Consider the following 20,728-nt stretch of genomic DNA (forward strand, 5'->3'; position numbering starts at 1 on the left):
GTCCGCAACCTGCCCTGAGAGGCTGTGTAGGGCACGCGGTGTGGCAGCACTTACTCAGCACTCTCCATAATCCTGAACCTTTCCTGAATCTCCAGGCAACCTGAGTCTATATCTGAGTCCTTTAAGTATCCTGAGTTTTCGTCTGAGTCTGTTTGTTCCTGCCCCCAGCCTCTGTCCGTCCTGTCGCATCTGCCGTTCCCGTACAGCAGGTCCGAAATGGCTATCGAGTGGCCAGAGGGCTACCCCAGAGACCAACATTGCGTTGTTGGGTCTCTCTGATGCGTTCAGGTTCAGCAGAGGCCAGGGCTCCTGATCTTCAGCTTGTCCGCCCGTGCTTGGACACATCTCGCCTGCCTCGGCGCTTCCCCGGAGCGCCTCTGCAGTCGCGTCATGGTCCAATGGTACACTAACCTCCTCGGAAATGGGACTGCTTCCCAGCGCTCCCCTACAGATTGCAAAGGCCATGTGCCTGCGAATGTGTTCCTATGATGGGCCCACACTTTTGGATTTCCAAGAGTTTTTGTTTTCAGGAATTTTTTTTTTGTCTTTCTTACTATCCACAGGAGGCACCTGCCATCTTCGTTCTTCCCACTGCAATGTTGGCTCTTTTTCTTGGGTTTCATTCGACCTGCAGGAGGCGCCTGCGCCCAGGTTTCCACATCCAGTGTCAAGATTTCTGCATTTTTAAGGTGTGACCTTGTGTATTCCATATCTACTTTGTCGAACCCTCCAAGTCAGAGAAGCAGACTTGGGGAGGAGGTCTTTGAGGAGGGGGTACTGTTACAATTCTGCTCGCAGCTAGCACCGCGAGCAGCCTATCACCTCTCCACCATGCCTCATGTGGTCCGGAGGCTGCCGACGTCATTCCCATGCAGCCTGGAGGCCGCCAACATGCTTCTTGCTGTGTTCAATTTCTAGCTCTGTCCTTTGAGTTAGCAACAGCCCTCCCTTTGGTTAGCAATAGCCCTGATAACTTTTTCAAAGGTGATGGTGGTGGTGCCATTGTTACTGTGCAAGGAGGGTGTTTTAGAATCCCTTTTCTAGACGATTGGTTGATAATAGCAAAATTCTTTTGGCTTTTCAGCATGTGATCTGACTGCTACAGGACTTGGGGTGGATTGTTAAATTTCCCAAGTGCAATCTTCAGCTGTATCAGATACTGGAGTATCTGGGATCTCAGTTTGATACGACGTGGGTCATGTACGTCTAATGGAACAATGAGTTCAGAGGTTTGATGGTCAGATCTGAGCATTGGGAATGGCCAGGACCTCAGCAGTATGGCTCTACCTCCAAACTCTTGGCTCCATGGTGGTAGCCTTTAATCTCATGTTGTGGGCGAGGTAGCACCTGTGCCCTCTTCAAAGGGCCTTGCTTTCCCAGTGGATTCCCAACAATTCCATGAGACTGCCATTGCCGACAAGACAGAACTTGAACTGGGGGCTAAACTGCCAGCATTTAAAATGGGAAGTGGATTTAGTGAGCCCAATCTGGATTATAGTGACGTATGCCAATCTATTAGGCTTGGAGGCACACTCTCAGGAGTTGTTTACTTAGGAGCAGTGAACTCCCAAGGAAGCAAGCTGGTTCATCAACCATTTGGAGGCCAGAGAAATTTGGCTGGCTCTATTCAGGTTTGCGCCTGAGGTAGTGGAGCAGTCAATCAGAGTAATGTCTGACAATGCCATGGCAGTAGCATACATACCTCATCAAAGGGGGACCTGAAGTTCTCAGGTATCATTAAAGATAGACTTGCTTCTTTCTTGGCCTATAATGAATTGGCAGGCCTTGTTGGCGTCTCACAAAGCAAGCATGGATTATATGTACAGGTGGACTTCCTTAGCGCAATATCATAGACCCAGATGAATGGTCTCTTTGATGTTCTTTGATTTGATTATCACCAGATGAAGACGATTGGAAGAGGACTTGATGATGAATGGCCAGAATGCGAAGGCATGCATTTCTTTCAGCCAACAGAGATATGCTCGTTTTTCCGGGTTCAATGGTCTGGTTCAGGATTGTCCAACAGAGGAAATCCTATATGTGTTTTCTTCTTGGCTCATGATAGGCAGAATTCTTCAGAAAATTGCAGGTCTTCCAGAACTAGGGCTACTAGCTGCTCCAGACTGGCTTCATTGGCCATGGTCTGCAGAACTGAAGCGTCTGCTGTGCATCTGTCCTCTGTAGTTTTCACTTCACCAGGAGTCACCATGCCAAAGTCCGATGTTTCACAAGGATCCGGATCAATTTTGTCTTACAGTCTGGTCCTTGAAAGGGCAGGATTAGTGAAGAAAGCTTAGTCTTAGACCATGGTAGCTCTGTAGGCTAGAAAAATTCTCCACCCCTCTTGGCTGATGTGCATGTTTGGAGAGTTTTGAGGAGTGGTGGTCTAGGCGTCACTGTGCTCCTAGAATGTTGCAGGTCCCTAGCTTCTGTATTTTTTTACAGATAGGCCTTTATAAGGGCTTGGCTCTTAATTCACTAAAGGTACAGGGGAGCAACTCTGTCTTGCTATAGGGGGCATATTCAAGGCACAACGTCTATTCATCCAGATGTCTCTCGATTTTTATGAGGGGTTAAGTATATTAATCCCCACTCTGGATTTCATTTCCACTTTGGGATCTGGACTTAGTTTTCACCTTCATGGCAGGATCACAGTTTGCTGCTCTTAAGGGGTTTTCCTTAAAGCTGCTTAATTGCAGACTGTCTTTCTAGTCACTATTTGTTCAGCTCGGAGAATATCAGAGTTGCAAGCACATTTTTGTAGAGAGTCAATTTTCCTTGCTTTCATTTAGCAGGCAAAATGATTCTGAAGAATATGCATTGTTTTGACCCTTGGATGTGAAGAGCCATTTTATAAGGTATTTTAAGGTCACTAGCACTATCAGGTGATCTAATTATCTTTTTGATCTGTTTAGTGGAGTGTGGAAAGATGAGGGAGCCTCTAGGGCTATGGTGGTATGATGGAATGCAGAGGTTATTACTGGGACTTGTGTGCAATCCAATATTCCATTGCCAAAGCAGGTTCAGGCTCATTTCACGTGAGTGCAGGCTACTTCATGGGCAGAGTTGTGGTTGGCATTTTCTTTGTAGATCTGTAGAGCAGCAACTTGGTTTTCATTAAATATGTTTTCTAAGCATTACCATCTGGATGTTCGGCTTAGAAAGGAAGCCTGTTTTACATTGGTGATTTTGCAAGGGGCTTAGGTAACGTCCCTCCATGTAAAGGAGTAGCTTGGTACATCATGTTCTTCTGGCCTGGTCTGACTGAATGAAGAGAAAGGTGAAATTACTTCTTACCTGATAGTTTCCTTTCCTTGAATACAGTCAGACCAGACCAAGATCTTCCCTATGCTGCTAGTTTTCTTCACTCTATGCAAGGCGGATAATGTTCTTCCAGGCAAATAAGTGGCATTGGGAAGCATAAAGAATATCTATACTTTACTATAGGTGAGTGTTTTTTTTCGTTTCTGCTTCCTCATTCTTCTGGAAGCCTACTGGTTCAAAACGTAAAATATAGAACCATTACTATGGGTTGTTGATTGTGTTAAAGTTGTCCACAGTTTGTTACAGAAATACCAGCAGGCTGTGTCAGCACAGAGATAGATAAAGAATAACATCTGTGAGCTTGTTGATCTCTGTCTTCATGGTCTGACCTTATTCAAGGAAAGGAAATTGTCAGACAAGAAGTAATTTACCATGATCTTGGGAGCTTACCAATATGCCAAAACTTATAAATGACTCAGTAGATTTTAATCTCCACAGTCTCTTTTAACGTTAATAATTGGCACAAAGGATCTTTGTATGAAAATAAGCTGTCACGTGTGACGTAATGGCTTGGCTAATGGCTCTCTGAATATATTTCATCGGTGGAATTGTGTGCATTGATTGAATCAAGCCAATGGATTCTGATTGTCAATGAGGTTTGTTATGTTGTGCACAACATAAATTCAAGTTTACTTTCAAATGATGGCTATCTTTCCATTTATATTTTTCTCTTCTGAGCCATTAGCTCATTTATATATAACCTTCAGATGTCATCAGTCAGCATTATGGTAGTGGGAGAGAACCACAACAAAACAAAAAGTTGGTATGTAAATATATCACTGATCTAATGCATTAATTGCACATTGGTGTTGAAATAAAGGCATCAAAAGTGGAGCTTCACCATAAATTTCCACAGTGAAGACTTCCACCCATTGTCATCATCTGTTACTGTTACTGTTGCAGAGGAAGCAGTGGACCCTTGGGCCGGCCTGGCGGAGTAGGAAGCTGGAAGTGAGGAATACTCCGCGGAGATGCAGAAGGCCGGGAGGCGGTGGCAGACGACTTGTGGCTGAAGTCTTCGCCCTGGAAGCCTGCGGACCCCCCGAGAGGAGCTCATGAGGTCCCGGCCGCTGGGACTTAGGAGAACTGAAGAAGAGAAGTGAAGAACTGGTCCGAGGCAGACACGGAAGTCAGGAACAAGGCTGAAGTCTGGAACCAGGAAAACAGGCAAGATCCGGAACCCAGAGTCCGGAGCGGGATCCAAAGATCCAAAGCGAGAACAAGAACCGCAGGTTCGAAGCAGGAGCTGAAGATTCAAAGCAGAAGCCGAAGATCCAGAGCAGGAGCCGAAGATCCGGAACAGGAACAGGAGATCCAAAGCAAGATCCGAGGCAAAGCACTGCAGCAAGTGGGAACCTGTTGCAAGGTGATTTGCTGAAGGCAGGCACCGGCTTACATACAAGCCGGCGTCTGACGTCACTTTAGGGGCGGTCCCCGGTCCGGTGGGAAAAGCCCTTTAAAATGGGCCTCCCCGCACGCGTGCGTGCCCAGGAGGGGCGGAACAATGTCCTGGGGCTCGGCGGCATCTCCCTCGTGGAGACGCCACCGTGACAATGCCAGAGCAGGCCCGAAATGCCGCGCTCCCGGTCGGGGAGCCGCCGCGAGACCCGCGCGGCCTCGGACCCCCCGTGAACTCAGCCGCCACTGCTCCCGGCCCGAAGGTAAGGACCCAGTCGCAGAGCTTGCGACCGGGACCGCAACATCATCTGCCACATAAAAGTTCTACAGTTATGATCAATACGAAGCCCTGTCCATGTTTCAGTTTTCAGGAAAAATGTCCATTATGTGTTTGTTTGTTTTTTAAAGATAGAGCAAAAACTCTTCCATAAAATCTTCAACTTTAAATATCTTTCATATGTTTTGCCCTTATTTAGCTTATGACAGTGTGAAATTTTGAAAAACAAATTTCATAGCGAGCATCTCAGCAGCTAGTCTTTGGTCTTTGAATTGTTAAGTTTTGGGCTTATCCTAAAAAAGTATCTGGTTTTGCAATACAAAAAGTCAGTATACAAAGATAGGGTCTTAGAGTGCTTGTACTGTACCCGCACAGAGATCACTCTATAGGGGCATTTTCAAACTCATGTATGCGAAGAAAACCCATTTTTATATGCATAAATAGCCTCTTAAAAACTATGTAAAAGATTGCGCAAAAGCAATTTCATGCATACCTCAATGAGATGTTCCAGGGGTTGCACTTGGGGTGGGAATTTGTGTGCATATACTTTTGATTTTTGAAATATACATGCACAATGTTTCACCTGCTTCTGAGCAGGCTTAACTTTGTGCGTGGGTGTGGATGTGGGTTCAGAGCACATCCACACATTTTCAAAGAACATCGAAATGCATGAATCTGCTTTGAAAATTTAAGCTCAAAGTCTGCAGGTAAAAAGTACCCACAGACTTTAGGTTATGCGAGCCGTTTGAAAATTAGCCTAAAAAATGCCCTGCCATTGGTATGCATATTGACGTAACTATGGTGCGACTTCACCTACAGATGTAGATTATAGAGACTCATGTCATGTCATCTCCAGAAATTACATGCTATTACTACATCATCAAAAACGCTTCTCCAATTGATCTCACCATCCCTTTACAATTTCACACCTCTTCCCGTCCAACGAGGCTAGCCCAGAGAGGCACGCTAAAGGCCCATCCGCTCAAAACTTCACTCAGTAAAAGAGCTCTTTCCACTGCTGGACCTAAACTCTGGAACTCTCTCCCTCCTGACCTGAGATTGGAACAATCAACACCCACCTTTAAAAAGCGACTCAAGACTTGGCTGTTTAATCAAGCATTCTCCTTATCCCAATAACTTTTCTTAACTTTTCAACAATCGACCTCAGGCCCAACTCATTCAATTCCGAATTTATCCTCCTATATTATATTGTATTTAAATTGTACTCTCCTTGCTCCATTGAAGTTATTTATTGCTCTCACTAAGTTATTTTATTTATCTCCAAGTTAAATCTTCCCTGTCAATTTTTATTGTTACAATGTAAACCGAATTGATTAGTAACTTTGTTACTGGAACTTCGGTATATAAAACTGTTAAATAAATAAATAAATACAATACTGATATCTATGGCACATTGCTGCAATAGATAGTGATATAGAAAGTATCTTTAAAAAAACTAATGTTCCTACCAAGACAGTGCCCCTATGAACACCAGCAGAAATTGTAATCATTGATGCGTGTAATGCTATATCAGCGCCTGAACAGTTGTGATGACCCGTGCAATATGAAGAATGAGGGCTTTCCCTGCCCTTGCTGCCCTGCTCTGGAGGAATTATAGGGTTGAGTCAAAGTGTGGAGTCCCTTTATATTCTCCTGCCACAGTAGTGAGGTCTACTTAACATGTACTGTACAACTGATGGAGGATAGGCATGGGGCTTATAGAGTTGCAGAGTATAGGGACATAGGGAGGAAAGGTGGGAGAGATGAATGAAAAGGGAGAAAAGAGGTCCGGGAAAGAGATAAAGCAGAGCAAAGTACAGAGGAGAGGTTATGGGAGTAAAATATGCAAGGAGGAGAAGCCCAGGAGGGAGAATTAGTGAGGAGGCAGGAAGAGAGGGCTTTGGAATCCTCTGATGTATTATATTTCTAAATGAAAAAAAACATTCCATTCTTCTATCTGTTTATTTCCAGTATCTGAGCTATCAGGGGAAACTTCTATATTTCTTAGTCTAGTTGCTCACTTCCCTTCCTATTGCATTAGTCGGTCACATCCTTGATGCAGTTTCTCTCTGAATTTTGTATACCTCTGGTTGGACTATAGTGCAGTAGTCAAAAACTCTGTGAGCATACTCTGTTTAATCTATTGAGAGAGAGCTTTCTTTATCCTAGAGATAAAAGCTTTCTTAGAAACATATCCTTTGTTGCCATGATTCTGCAGTTTTGGTGTCAGGAAGATGGTTTGTGTTACATGAGGTCACAGCTGTGGTGAGCCTTAGCTCAGCAGATATTTCTAGATTCTTCCCTGAAGGAGGGAGCCGAGTAAGTCTGATCACTGTCTGTAGAAGAAAAAAGTATAATTGGTGAGCTGTGTCTCCTTTTTCTTTAGCTGGTATGTGTGACAACTGGGCAGTAACCCTCAAATGTTCTTTTGCTACAAGTGTAGCTCATCTGTCCCCACTCTGCTCTCCCACCATCTGCAGAGCCATTCAGCGCTGACGTCTGGGTGATGATGTTTGTGATGCTACTGATCGTCTCGGCTGTGGCTGTCTTCGTTTTTGAGTACTTCAGCCCTGTGGGTTACAACCGATGCCTTGCTGATGGCAGAGGTAAGACGGCCCTTCTTTCTGTTCAGTGTCAATATGCCATAGTCGGCAACCCATCCTCATAAGAGCATGCCAAAAATAGCCCAGAATGGAAACCTGCTGCAAGCCTCAACAACCATTGCCTGGCCTGCAGATGACATAACAGGGCCAGAGCTCCAGTTCTCCCATAGAATGTTAGTAGTCTGTCAAAGCTTTGGTGATGTCATAAAAGGGTACAGTGCACTTTGTCTCTTTTTCCTAGCCCCATCATATGATAACAGCCAATCAAAACTGGGTACATGCCACTAACAATCTGAAAACTCTTGTACATGTTTTCAGTGACCAAGTACCTTTTAGTTTATAATAACTTTTATTGAAAGCATCTTTGCAATCAGAGGGAAAATGAAGCCATTCATTGAATATGTATTTAAACAAACTGGTGTTTGTTGGACCATTGATGTTAGCAGAAGGAAGCAAATAATCTTGAAGTCTTCAGAGTGCTGATTTCACTCAACCAGTCTTTAGATATCCCTGACAAAATGAGAGATATGAGGCAGCCTGTGCAAATGGACAACCTGAACATAGGCAACAAAGGTCCCCTGTGAAGACAATCATGTATAAAATAATCTAAATACATCATGAAGTAAGAACCTGAGTCTGTGTCCTTCTGCTCTGGACCTGAAATTATTTTGGGTGTGACAGACTAAGATGGGAAAAGATGAGCTTCAGTAATGGAGCCCAGTGAAAGACAGAATAAGGTCCATAAAACATTTCAGGTTAATTCTAACTGTTGAAGAGTGACCAAGGAATGTTTTACTGCAAATATTTTGTGTAGCAGTAATTGCTACAAAAGTGGATTTTTGTGTGGCAGTAGGTTAAACTTGTGCATCTGTTTTACCCTCCTCTTTCAGTTCTGTCTCATCATTTGTCCGTTTTGTTATCTTTTCATTTGTTCCTTTGCTTCTCTAAACTCCCGTCTTTATTTTTGCGTCATGTTCCTCTTTCCTGCTATATTTTCTTTTCCCCTTGTCATCCCGCCTACTCGTTCCATTCCTTCCTTTTGTCTTTTCCTTCCCTTTTGCTTTGTTTTTTACCCTTCTTCCTCCATCTTCCTCTGTCCTCACTCCCCCGCTTCCAGGATTGTTACTGATCTGTTGCAAGGAGTCATACATGAATGAGTCTGGCTGTCCTCTCCGTGTTCCTCTGTGGTACAAACAAGCAGCACATCTGACATAATACAAAGAGATAGGCAGAGATTCCCCCACCCCTACAGCATGGTCTCCAGAGCCATCTCCAGCAGGAAGACTGAAATTGAAAGGGCAGTGCTTGCTTCCTGTCAACAGATGGCTCCAGTGGGAAAAGGAAAAAAGCAGTTGTGAAGTTACTACTGTTGTGCCATTCTGGTATTGAATTGCAGAGAAAAAAATAACACACAAACCAGGTTTGCATTATTTTCCACAATACAATATTGTGTAACTTGCTCCCTGTAGGTGGCATACCCTCTAAGGGTTTCTAAATTTATGACTGAAGAATTTTCTGTAATTTTACTGAAGATTTAACTGTATATATCTTGGCAGCTGAACATGAAGACTTCTTGAGGAAAGAGTGATGAAATTCCAGCAAAATATTCTGGGGACTTTGCATATCTGGAATGAGTCACTATCTTTTTTTGGCAGTACATGACTGGCACTATAAGCCACCAAAATTGTCCTAATGTTTCTGTAAGGGTTCCTCTGTTAACTTCATTATGCAGGATTGACTCTCAAGCTATACACTGTTGATGGTGCCTGCCTCATGCAACACTCTCTGTTCTGGAAGGCTCCATTATTATAGAAACATAGAAATGATGGCAGAAGAAGACCAAATGGCCCATCCGGTCTGCCCAGCAAGTTTTGCACTTCTGTTTTTTTTCTCTCATACTTATCTGTTACTCATTGCTCTTAGTAAACTTTTGGTTCTATTTCCCTTCCACCCTCACCATTAATATAGAGAGCTGTGATGGAGCTGCATCTAAGTGAAATATCTAGCTTAATTAGTTAGGGGTAGTAACAGCCGCAATAAGCAAGCTACACCCATGCTTATTTCTTTACCAGACTATGTAATTCAGTCCTTGTTGGTCGTTGTCTGAATATAGATCAACTTTTCTTCATCCTCCCCCCCCCTGCCGTTGAAGCAGAGAGTTATGCTGGATATGCGTGGAGTACCAGACTTCTCCCCTGCCATTGAAGCAGAGAGCTATGCTGGACCCAGCATAACTCTCTGCTTCAATGGCAGGGGGAATGAAGAAAAGTGGATCTATATTCAGATAACAACCAACAAGGACTGAATTACATAATCTGGGTAAACAAATAAGCATGGGTGTAGCTTGCTTATTGCGGCGGTTACTACCCCTAACTAATTAAGCTAGATATTTCACTTAGCTGCAGCTCCATCACTGCTCTCTACATTAATGGTGGGGGTGGAAGGGAAATAGAACCAAAAGGTTACTAAGAGCCATGAGTAACAGATAAGTATGAGAGAAAAAAAAGTGCAAAACTTGCTGGACAGACTGGATGGGCCATTTGGTCTTCTTCTGCCGTCATTTCTATGTTTCTATGTTTCTATAATAATGGAGCCTTCCAGAACAGAGAGTGTTGCATGAGGCAGGCACCATCAACAGTGTATAGCTTGAGAGTCAATCCTGCATAATGAAGTTAACAGAGGAACCCTTACAGAAACATTAGGACAGTTTTGGTGGCTTATAGTGCCAGTCATGTACTGCCAAAAAAAGATAGTGACTCATTCTAGACATGCAAAGTCCCCAGAAGCAATTGAAATGCACCCAAATATCTCAGTGTTGAATTGGGAGGGACCCTTTACACTGTAACCCTCACTAAGGGCCTGGTTTACTAAATTTATTTCCCAGAGACAATGGGAGATAAGCCTTGGTGAATCAGGCCCTAAATGGTTTAAAATGACAATTTACAATCTAATGGTTAATCATAAGACCATAAGACTTGCCATACTGGGTCAGCCCAAGGGTCCATCAAGCCCAGTATTGTTTTCAACAGTGGCCAATCCAGGTCACAAGTACCTGGCAGAATCACAAGGGGTAAATAGATTCCAAGCTGCTTATTCAAAGAATAAGCAGTGGATTTCTGCAACTCAACCTTAATAATGGTTAATAGATGTTTCCTCCAGGAACATTTTTAAACACAGCTACACTAATAGCTTTCACCACATCCTCCGGCAATGAATTCCAGAGCTTAATTATGATATCCTGTGTGACTCTATATCTGTATATCTGTGTTCAATGCACACGTTTGTGTTGGGGAGGGCTGCAGGGGACAAGATTATGGCAGGACAGCTGGCCCACTGCTTTCATTGTTGTCTGTGGTTTCTTTCTTGGTCACTGCAGAGCCAGGCGGTCCCTCTTTCACCATCGGCAAAGCCATCTGGTTGCTGTGGGGTCTGGTCTTCAATAACTCTGTACCAGTACAGAATCCTAAGGGGACCACAAGCAAGATCATGGTATCGGTGTGGGCCTTCTTTGCTGTCATCTTTCTGGCCAGTTACACTGCCAACCTGGCTGCTTTCATGATCCAGGAGGAGTATGTGGATCAGGTGTCTGGACTGAGTGACAAAAAGGTATCATTGACTTGTTATGATTTTCTGCCATTTTTATTTACAGAGGTACTTTTTTTGTTGCCTCTTTTGTAGTATATTGCTGCACTGCTAGAGTTTAGATTTAATACAGCATGAGCAGATGGCACCATAAACAGCAAGCAATTTATTTCTTCTTGTTTATTTAAAGAATTGTAGATTTTCTGAGAGGAAAAGCAGGTCTACAGCTCTCACAGTGTGTTAGGGATAGTTGTTAAATCATGAATATAGCCAGATCTGAATTTATTTTTTTTTTTTCTGGAGGGAGGGGGTGACTCAAGGTTAACATGGGTGGCACTAAGACCAGCCCCCTGCTCCACCCACACTCCTTACCCCGTCCTAGCTACAAAACCCTTATAATTTCTGGCAATGCTCTGTATCTCCTGTCTTTCACTGTATATCTACCCTGTCTCTGGATTAATGCAGATACTTTATGCAAGGGTTAGTGTTTCAGGCTGCTGAAGAACAGTTATATAAATAGGCTTCCACCCAGTCCAAGCATTCCTGAACTTTTAAGGATTGAGAGAAGAGGGATAAATAATTACCTGCCAAAAATAAACAGAAAGACTTTGATGGCCTCAAATGTTTACAGGTCTAGCTCAAAGGCAGCCCTTCACATTATCCCTTTTAAAGGTTCGGTGTATCATGGACTGGCAGTGATTCCAATGCCTCTAGGCTCTCTAACCCCTACACCTTTAAGATGAGAGATGACCCTGCCTGAGCCAAAAGTGCTGCAGGGGTTGATATAAATCTGATCTGTAAATACCTAAGATCATGTCAGAAAGCATGCAATGGGGAATTCTTGCTTCCTGCTATGTGTGTCTTTAGGGCCGCCTGTAACTAGGGAGTGGGGGAGGACAGAGTGAAGAAAAGGGGAGTTTCCTGACTGGAACACAGAAACATGCTTTTAAAAGCCCGACCATTTTGATTAGGAAAGAGGTCTATCGGTTTTGATGTTTTTGGGATAGGTATATAAATTCAGATGGTAGCTTTTGTTTGGGGTGGGGGGGATGTTGTTGCATCAAAATATGAATGGCCATGGGTGCCTAGTAGAGAAAAGACAGAATATGTCTTGAATGCCTTTTTCCCTGCTAATATATTTTATTTCAGTGCAGCCAAAACTGATGCCGTAAATGAGCAGTACACAGTCCCAGAGTTAGTTTGGTTGAAAGGAGACATCAATCAGGACATCAAGCTCAAAATTATTCAAACAACTCATGTTCCGACATTTAAAGAAGGGCCGCATACAAGTGTTAGCAAAAAAAACAGTACAGAAGATTTCAGGATATGTTTTCTTAGCAATTTCTTGGCTTGCACATTTTTTTCAGTTATTTTTTGATTTGCTGGTGCTGTTTTCAGACCATTGCCTCAATTAGAGTCATGAGGCTTTCATGTTAAAATTGGAATATTTTACTTGAAAATATATCAGTTGGTAGAAACAGAGAAAATAGTGACAGATAAAGACAGGCAATGCCCATCTATTCTGACAACTTCTCTTCCTACTGCAATGCCGCTGACCCTGCTTGTCTTCTAGCTTTACTTTGACTTCCTTGCAGCGAAAGGCTGTCTCAGTTCTGTTACTGTTCTTAACTCTTCCGTGTCCACTGAGAGACTGTTCTGTGCATCCATCCGCCCCCTTTCTATGAAAACTGCAACAGTTTGGTAGGCCTCCTCTGAGCTGTCTTATACTATACAAGCCGTAAAGCCCGTTAAAACGGGCTACATCCCTCTGTCTCTCACCTCCCCCTCATTCTCTCTCCCCTCACTCTTCACCACCCCCCTCCCCCACCCACTCCTCTCCACCCTCCCTCTCCTCTCACTCAGTCCCCCCTCTCCCTCACTCCCTCCTCTCCCTCACTCCCTCCCACTCAGTCCCCCCTCTCCCTCCCTCCCACTCACTCAGTCCCCCCTCTCCCTCCCTCCCACTCAGTCCCTCCCTTCACCCACCTCCATTTCCTCCCGGCGCCGTAAGCGCGACTTCCCGCAACCCTCACCCGGCTCCATTAACTCCTCCCGCTCCTGCCGGCAGATCTCGGGGGGGGGGGGGTCACTCCCGCGCGCGCGGCAGTGACCCCCCCGAGATCTGCCGGCAGATCTGGGGAGGAGAAGTAGCGGCACAGCGCACGCGCGGCGCCGCTGCTTCTCCTCCCGCTCCTGCCGGCAGATCTCGGGGGGGGGGGCCGCGGGAGTGACACCCCCCCCCCCCCGAGATCTGCCGGCAGATCTGGGGAGGAGAAGCAGCGGCACTGCGCGCGGCGCCGCTGCTTCTCCTCCCGCTCCTGCGGCCCCACCGCCATTTTTTTTTCTGACCGACGTCCTTGCCCGCACATGCGCAGTAGAGCTGCGCTCTACTGCGCATTTGCGGGCCGTCGGTCACAGGCCATTTATAAGGTAGATAAACCGACATGATACGAATTCCGTGAATGCCGGTATAGAAAAAACTCAAATAAATAAATAAATAAATAAATAAATATAACATTTGGCAATATGAACTCCAGAACTGAGCACAGTTCTCCAGATAAGTTTCCACCAATAATATCTACAGAGGAGTTATCGACTTCCTATCAGCTGTAAGAATTCCCTTGGATCTCATCACTTCTTTGTTGTGCTGTTTTGTAATTTTGAGATCACCCTGAGATACCGTTCCTGCTTGTACATCAGTACCATCTAGGAATGTTGATAGGCAGTTAAGAAATTTGTTAAATAACTAAATAACCATCCCTACCCATTTTGCATTGCTTTTAGATTTCTGTGCCTTTAATGCATGACTGCACTTGTTTGCATTGAATCTTAGTTGCCAAACTTTGCACCACTCCTTAGGCTTTTCTTTAGACAAGATCTCTTTTTTTTTCTACTCCAAATACTGTGTCTACCCTATTGCAGATCTTAGAATCATCTGCAAAAAAGACAAACCTTTCCTATGATCTTCTCTGCAACATCGCTTATAATGGAGCTGAAGCGAGGGTGGATTCCTGAGACACTCCACAGAGAGCCCTGCTTTCTTTTCCTAGAAAAAGATTTAGTCAGGAAGTCATTGAACATGAGCCCTGTGACGCATCTAGATTATACTATTGTCAAAAGTATAATTATAAATGGTAAATTTGCATAACGAGGAAGGAGGTGTGTTCTAGAAACTAGAACGTGGAACTACAAATTAGGTAATGTTCAGAGGAACAAGTTTAACTTCACTCTACAGCTGACTCTCTCTGTAGCCTTCACCCAGTCATTGTATCTCCTTCCATGTTATCCATCTGTAATTTGGTAGTATTTATTTAAGTTTAGCTCCTGCCTTTTCATTGGTAGCTCAAGGCGAGTTACATTCAGGTACAGTTGTTATTGCCCCTTCCCTTGAGGCTTATAATCTAAGGGGGGTATTTACTAAACATTTTCTCCCATTGTGTGTCTATGGGAAAAATCCTTAGTAAATCAGGCTCTAAATTTGTACCTGAGGCAATGGAGGGTGAAGGGACTTGCCCAAGGTCACAAGGAGTGTCAGCATGATTTGAACTCTGGCTTTTCCAGTTCTCACCCTGGTGCTCTAGCCACTAGGGCTACTCCTCATACTGTCCCTGTTCCCTTTGAAAACTTTCAAGAACTCTGGATTATCCTATGGCATGGTACTACAGTGATTGCAGAGCATGCTGGGAGTTCTTATTACTCTGACAGATACACTGTGACATAAAAATAATGGGGGCAACTTTCAAATGGTTATTTACATCTGCTTTCTTTCTGCAGTTATATTTTTTGCAGGAAAAGTAGGCACATAGCAACAGAATTTATTACGTTTTTTCTCGTGCTATATCACCTGATCAAAATGGAATAGGTTTGCCTAACGGGTGACAACATGTGCTTCTCTGTGGTGGATTTTCATAGAACAAGAGACAATGGTATTATTGAGGCACGACAAATGGGGATAACACCAGTTTAGTTTTACTTTTGTTTTACATTGATATGAAAGAAAATATTTTTGTTTAAATGGTTTAAAAATTCCCGTGTGCTCACTTGTATGAGCTGAACAATATGATGGGCTCGCTGTTTAATTCTAAGCAACAGCTTGGTGCTCAGTAGAGGGAGATGAAAGGGATAAGAGTATCTTGGCCTGCTCTTTATCTCAACCAGCATGACATAGTAAGACTGAAAGAAAAAGATCTTTATTCTATCCAGGTATCTGTGTTCCTTATATCTAACCAGATCACATGACATGGTATATGTTGAGGATCGTTAGATATTCCCTTTGAGCCGAGATAATCAAAATACAATGGCAGAGTTCTCAAAAAGAATTATGGCCAGTAACTTGAAAAGAGAGAGAAATACATTCATTCTCCCAACAAGTAAAGCTCTTCATTATCCATTCCAGAGGCAAGAAAGCCTTCCCAGCCTTAGTTTGACACTGAGGAGACAAAGTGCCTGGTTACCAAAGGGTTAACAAGTGAGATACCTTTAAAACCATCCTCTGACTTATTCAGTATGTCACAATATGGGGGTCATTTTCAAAAGTGATTGCACGCGAAAAGGGACTTTTTGCACGCGAAACGTCCCTTTTCGCATGCGATCACTAAATGGGGGCAGAGTCGGGGCAGAGTCGGCCCTGGAAGAGGAGGAGTCGGGGCTGCACTGGGGCCAATGCTGCGCAGACATAGCTCTCTGCTTCAACGGCAGGGGAGAAGAAAAACTGATACTTCACGCATATCCAGCATTAGAGATGTGAATCGTGTCCTCGATCGTCTTAACGATCGATTTCGGCTGGAAGGGGGAGGGAATCGTATCGTCGCCGTTTGGGTGTTTAGAGTATCGTGAAAATCGTTAAAATCGTGAACCGGCACACTAAAACCCTCTAAAACCCACCCCCGACCCTTTAAATTAAATCCCCCACCCTCCCGAACCCCCCCCCCCAAATGCCTTAAATTACCTGGGGGTCCAGCGGCGGTCCGGAATGGCCTCCTGCAATTGAATCGTGTTGTCTTCAGCCGGCGCCATTCTGCGCCGCCATTTTGCAAAATGGCGGCGGCCATAGACCAACATGATTCGACTGCAGGAGGTCGTTCCGGATCCCCGCTGGACTTTTGGCAAGTCTTGTGGGGGTCAGGAGGCCCCCCCAAGCTGGCCAAAAGTCCCTGGGGGTCCAGCGGGGATCCGGGAGCGATTTCCTGCCACGAATCATTTTCCGTACGGAAAATGGCGCCGGCAGGAGATCGACTGCAGGAGGTCGTTCAGCGGGGGTTCCGGACCTCCTGCAGTCGAATCATGTTGGTCTATGGCCGCCGCCATTTTGCGCCGCCATTTTGCAAAATGGCGTCGCAGAATGGCGCCGGCTGAAGACAACACGATTCAATTGCAGGAGGCCATTCCGGACCGCCGCTGGACCCCCAGGTAATTTAAGGCATTTGGGGGGGGGGTTCGGGAGGGAGGGGGATTTAATTTAAAGGGTCGGGGTGGGTTTTAGGGGGTTTTAGTGTGCCGGTTTTCCTGCCCTCCCCCTTCCCCCGATTTACGATTTTTTGACAATAAATCGGGGGAATTGGTATTTTATCGTGGCCCTAACGATTTTTGACTATTTAAAATATATCGGACGATATTTTAAATCATCAAAAAACGATTCACATCCCTATCCAGCATAGCTCTCTGCTTCAATGGCAGGGGAGAAGAAAAACTGATACTTCACGCATATCCAGCATAGCTCCCTGCTTCAACGGCAGGGGAGAAGAAAAACAACCAATAAGGGCTGAATAACATAGTCTGGGTAAAACAAATAAGCATGGGTGTAGCTTGCTTATTGCGGCGCTTACTACCCCTACTACCCCTATCTAATCAAGCTTGATATTTCACTTGGATGCAGCTCCATCACTGCTCTCTACATTAATGGTGGGGGTGGAAGGGAAATAGAACCAAAGAGCTAAGAGAAACAGATAAGTATGAGAGAAAAAAATGTGTGAAGCTTGCTGGGCAGACTGGATGGGCCGTTGGTCTTCTTCTGCCGTCATTTCTATGTTTCTATGTTTCTATGACATCGCTGGCAGCAAAAGGTAAGGACCCTTATCACTGCCAGTTTCGCGATGAATAACTACACCTTTTATGGTGTAGTAATTCGCAGGCCCATCCCCCCGCTTCGGCCCCCCATTACCGCCGGATTCTCTAAGGTCTGCGACCTTAGAAAATCCAGCTCTAAGTGTAGCCAATTACAATGCAACCACCTCTCTCTCTGCCAGTCTCAGCTATCTGAAGTCAGAGAGGTGTTTAGCCACTGCATTATACAAATTGATTGCTATTTCAAAGGCAGAACAATGGAACTCTCCAGATTATTCATCTCCAGCACTTTTCCAGAGTGTCTGTCATACAGCACCCCCTTTCTTCTCCTCCCCTCCCCCTGCCCCTAGAGCCGGGCAGGCTGCAAAATCCATAGCAGAGTTCCCTGCAAGGAGCAGTGAGGAGCAGAAGTCAAAATTTAGTCCTTCTGTGTGTAACAACATTAATCTAATATTCCCATTCCTTAGTGGTTCAGACCATTCTAACTCTCTCTCCAAACTTAATCAGGCACCTCTGAGGTGGATACCATTATCTGTATAACCCAGGCCTTCTCACTTAGCTGACATACATTAAATCCAGTGGTAAACTCATTGGCACCGGTGTAACAGCTCTGCGAAAAAGCTGAAATTGCTCATGGCCAAATGTAAGCATTAGACAAACTTAGGGCACAGGAATTGCAAAAAGTGGCAGCTCTCTTTGTTGCACAATTGTAAAATTGTGCCTCTTTTGCTCAAGGCATTTAATTTGCTGCCACTTTTAGGAAAAAAATATTCTACAAGGAAAAAAAAATAATGCAAAAGGCAGCGGAGCCTTACATTCTCTATGGAGTTTCTTTTTGCCCCACTTTTGCCAGAATCTCCCACCTGCCCCATAAACTACTGTACAGAAGGAAGGCAGATATTGAGCTGCTGTATGGCTCGGCTGGTTAGCTGGATAAACTTATCTGGCTAATAACCTATCCTGTACATTCAGCAGGTCGGCCGTGCCGCTGAATATACCTGGCTTTCCTAAAGTTAGCCGAATACATTTATCTGGCTAAATTAAGGGCAGGTCTATGGGCTGACCAGAGTTAGCCAGATAAATAATCCAGCTAACTCTGAATATTGGAGTTACCTAGAACACTTATCCGACTAACTCAGTTCCTCCCCAGAATGCTCTCACCCCATCCGCCACTTATCCAGCTAAATACGTATCCAGAAAAATACTTATCTGGCTAAATGGTGGGCGCTGATCCCCAGCGGATATATTATACAGCCTCTGCCACATAGCCAGATAAGTCCAGACTGTTGCCATACATTAGAAAAATTGTGATGTTTAGTGCTTGTGTGCTTATCTTGGTTTCATTGTCACCGCTTAATTTTAAAAGAAAAATTGGGATGTGAATCGGGTGCCTGATCGTTCCCGCTTTTGGGATCGTCTGGCCGCGGGAAAATCTCGTTTTCCCGTGGAACCATGTTTTATTTTTTAGTGAAAAATCACTTTTCAGGTTAGGGCGCGCTAACAGGAGTTAGCGTGCGTTAACAAAAATAGCAAAAAGTAACAAAAAATAACAAAAATAAACGGTTTTTTGTTAGCACGCGCTAACCTGAAAAAAGATTTTTACAAAACTTCGGGGGGAAAAGTGATCGTTTCTTTTTTTACCCGATATATTAACGAATTTAGAAATATCGTACGATATTTCAATTCGTTAGAAAAATGATTCACATCCCTAAAAATTAGTACTGAGAAAAATATGTGTCAAAAACACATATATGGTGATAAAAATTACAAAGAGTCTGATGCCACCATATAGCCTAGCCTGTTTATTGTGGCATAAGCTTTTGAGGATATGATTTCACTTCATCTGATGCGTCTGACCATATGGAGTGGTAATTCACTTCAACATTGTTATAAGCCTAGTTCCAGGAGACCCATGCTTTCGTTTTATAAAACCACTGAAAACAAACACAACTGAACATGAAGAACTAGGATATACTAAAAAAGAGCCAGAAACAATGTCTACTTTCTACATAAGATCATACATCATGAATAACGATATGTACTAACATATGCTTTGCTTTCTATAGTTGTTTGCCAGTGGCTCTCTTTCAACAGCTAAGGAGAGCATATTTTAGTGCTAAACCCTTATTTCCATGTGATATTCCTTCATTTACATGCATGTACATGCCAATTTTACAATGTACACACTAATGGCTTCTGAATCCGGTTTAGCCTGTACGCTAAGCCATGATTGAATAGCGCACTAGTTTTGGCACATGCTAAATGGCCTTTGTGTGCCTGCTAAGCTTTATTGCATAGGCCCCCAATGTATGAAAAAGAGATTGTCCAGCTAATACAAAGGCATCTGGCAGTGTTACAGCTAGTCGCGGTCACCTCAGCCCATCGATATTTTATTGCTTCCTAGAGTCTTCATCTTTGATTCTTTTGTAGCGTTTATGACAATTTAAAAGCATTTCAGTAATTAGCAAGTCTATATTTTACTGCTCATAAACCCTAGAACATAAAATCTCACTGCCTTTGGCAGCTAGAGGTTTGCTTATAGCTACAGATTTATTGGGGGATCGGAACCTTTTCTGGTGTTTCAGTCAGACCTCCACTACCTTATATTGCATGCAAGGCCTAATAGAAATTTTAGTTCGTATCACATCATGATCTGATTTTTAATACATCATATGGCAGTAATATTACTCTTAGATGAGAAATAGTGATGGAACTAATTAACCAATATTGTAATTAATTCACAATGAACATGAACTGAGTACACCTGAGCTACAGAAGTAATACAGTAGGGGCAGAAGCTACCTTTCAAAAGACAGCCTTTGTCACATGTCATGTCAGCCTGTAGCATCATTTTACAAAATGTAGCTACTGCAGTGACACAGTGTGATGCCAGTGATGTCTTGGAGAAGATTGTTGAAGGAAGAAAGGATTGATCAATATGATGATGAAATTAGACTTTTGAGAAAAATGCAGAGCTACAGTAGGCCATAATACATAGAGTTAGAAAGCAATATCTTTTCACCGGGTGTCAAAATGGGCCTTAAACGCAAATCTCTTGAAGCTGGAGCAAGGCCCAGTGTGCTACCAAAATGCAGATCTTAAGAGACTGTATAAATACTGTGTTAATGCACTGGCAATGCAGCACAGTTGGTCATTCAAGCATAACTCTGAACATGCAGTGTCATTTATGACTTAGATTATTTTTTCTCTCAGTCTCTACTTTTCATCTCTTGCTGCCTTGTGTTCCTTTCTGTTTTTCCTCTTAGGTCAACCCCATCTCTTCTCACCCTTCATTGCTCCCCATTCAGTGCTCACCCATGTTCATCTCTAGTCCTCCTCTTTTCTCCCCTTTATCAACCTCCCAGTCTCTTTCATGCGCCTTCCTTTCACTCTCCCTCTTCATTTCTCACAACTCTGTCTTCTCTCACCCTTTATACTACAGGTTGTAATCGCATAATCTCCCACTGCTCCATTTTCTGAT

The 20,728-nt window shown here is 43.9% G+C and overlaps 1 protein-coding gene across 1 annotated transcript in view; it reads left to right on the plus strand.

Moving 5' to 3' along the window:
- LOC115083325 (glutamate receptor ionotropic, NMDA 2B-like) overlaps window positions 1–20,728 on the plus strand; it is a 127,199-nt gene that overhangs the window by 38,780 nt on the left and 67,691 nt on the right. The window contains exons 5-6 of the mRNA XM_029587126.1: window positions 7,480–7,605; window positions 10,979–11,208. Of these exons, the coding sequence (XP_029442986.1) occupies window positions 7,480–7,605; window positions 10,979–11,208 (356 nt within the window). The remainder of the gene's footprint in view (window positions 1–7,479; window positions 7,606–10,978; window positions 11,209–20,728) is intronic.

Source organism: Rhinatrema bivittatum, chromosome 2, assembly GCF_901001135.1.
Source record: "Rhinatrema bivittatum chromosome 2, aRhiBiv1.1, whole genome shotgun sequence".
Lineage (NCBI taxonomy): Eukaryota > Metazoa > Chordata > Amphibia > Gymnophiona > Rhinatrematidae > Rhinatrema > Rhinatrema bivittatum.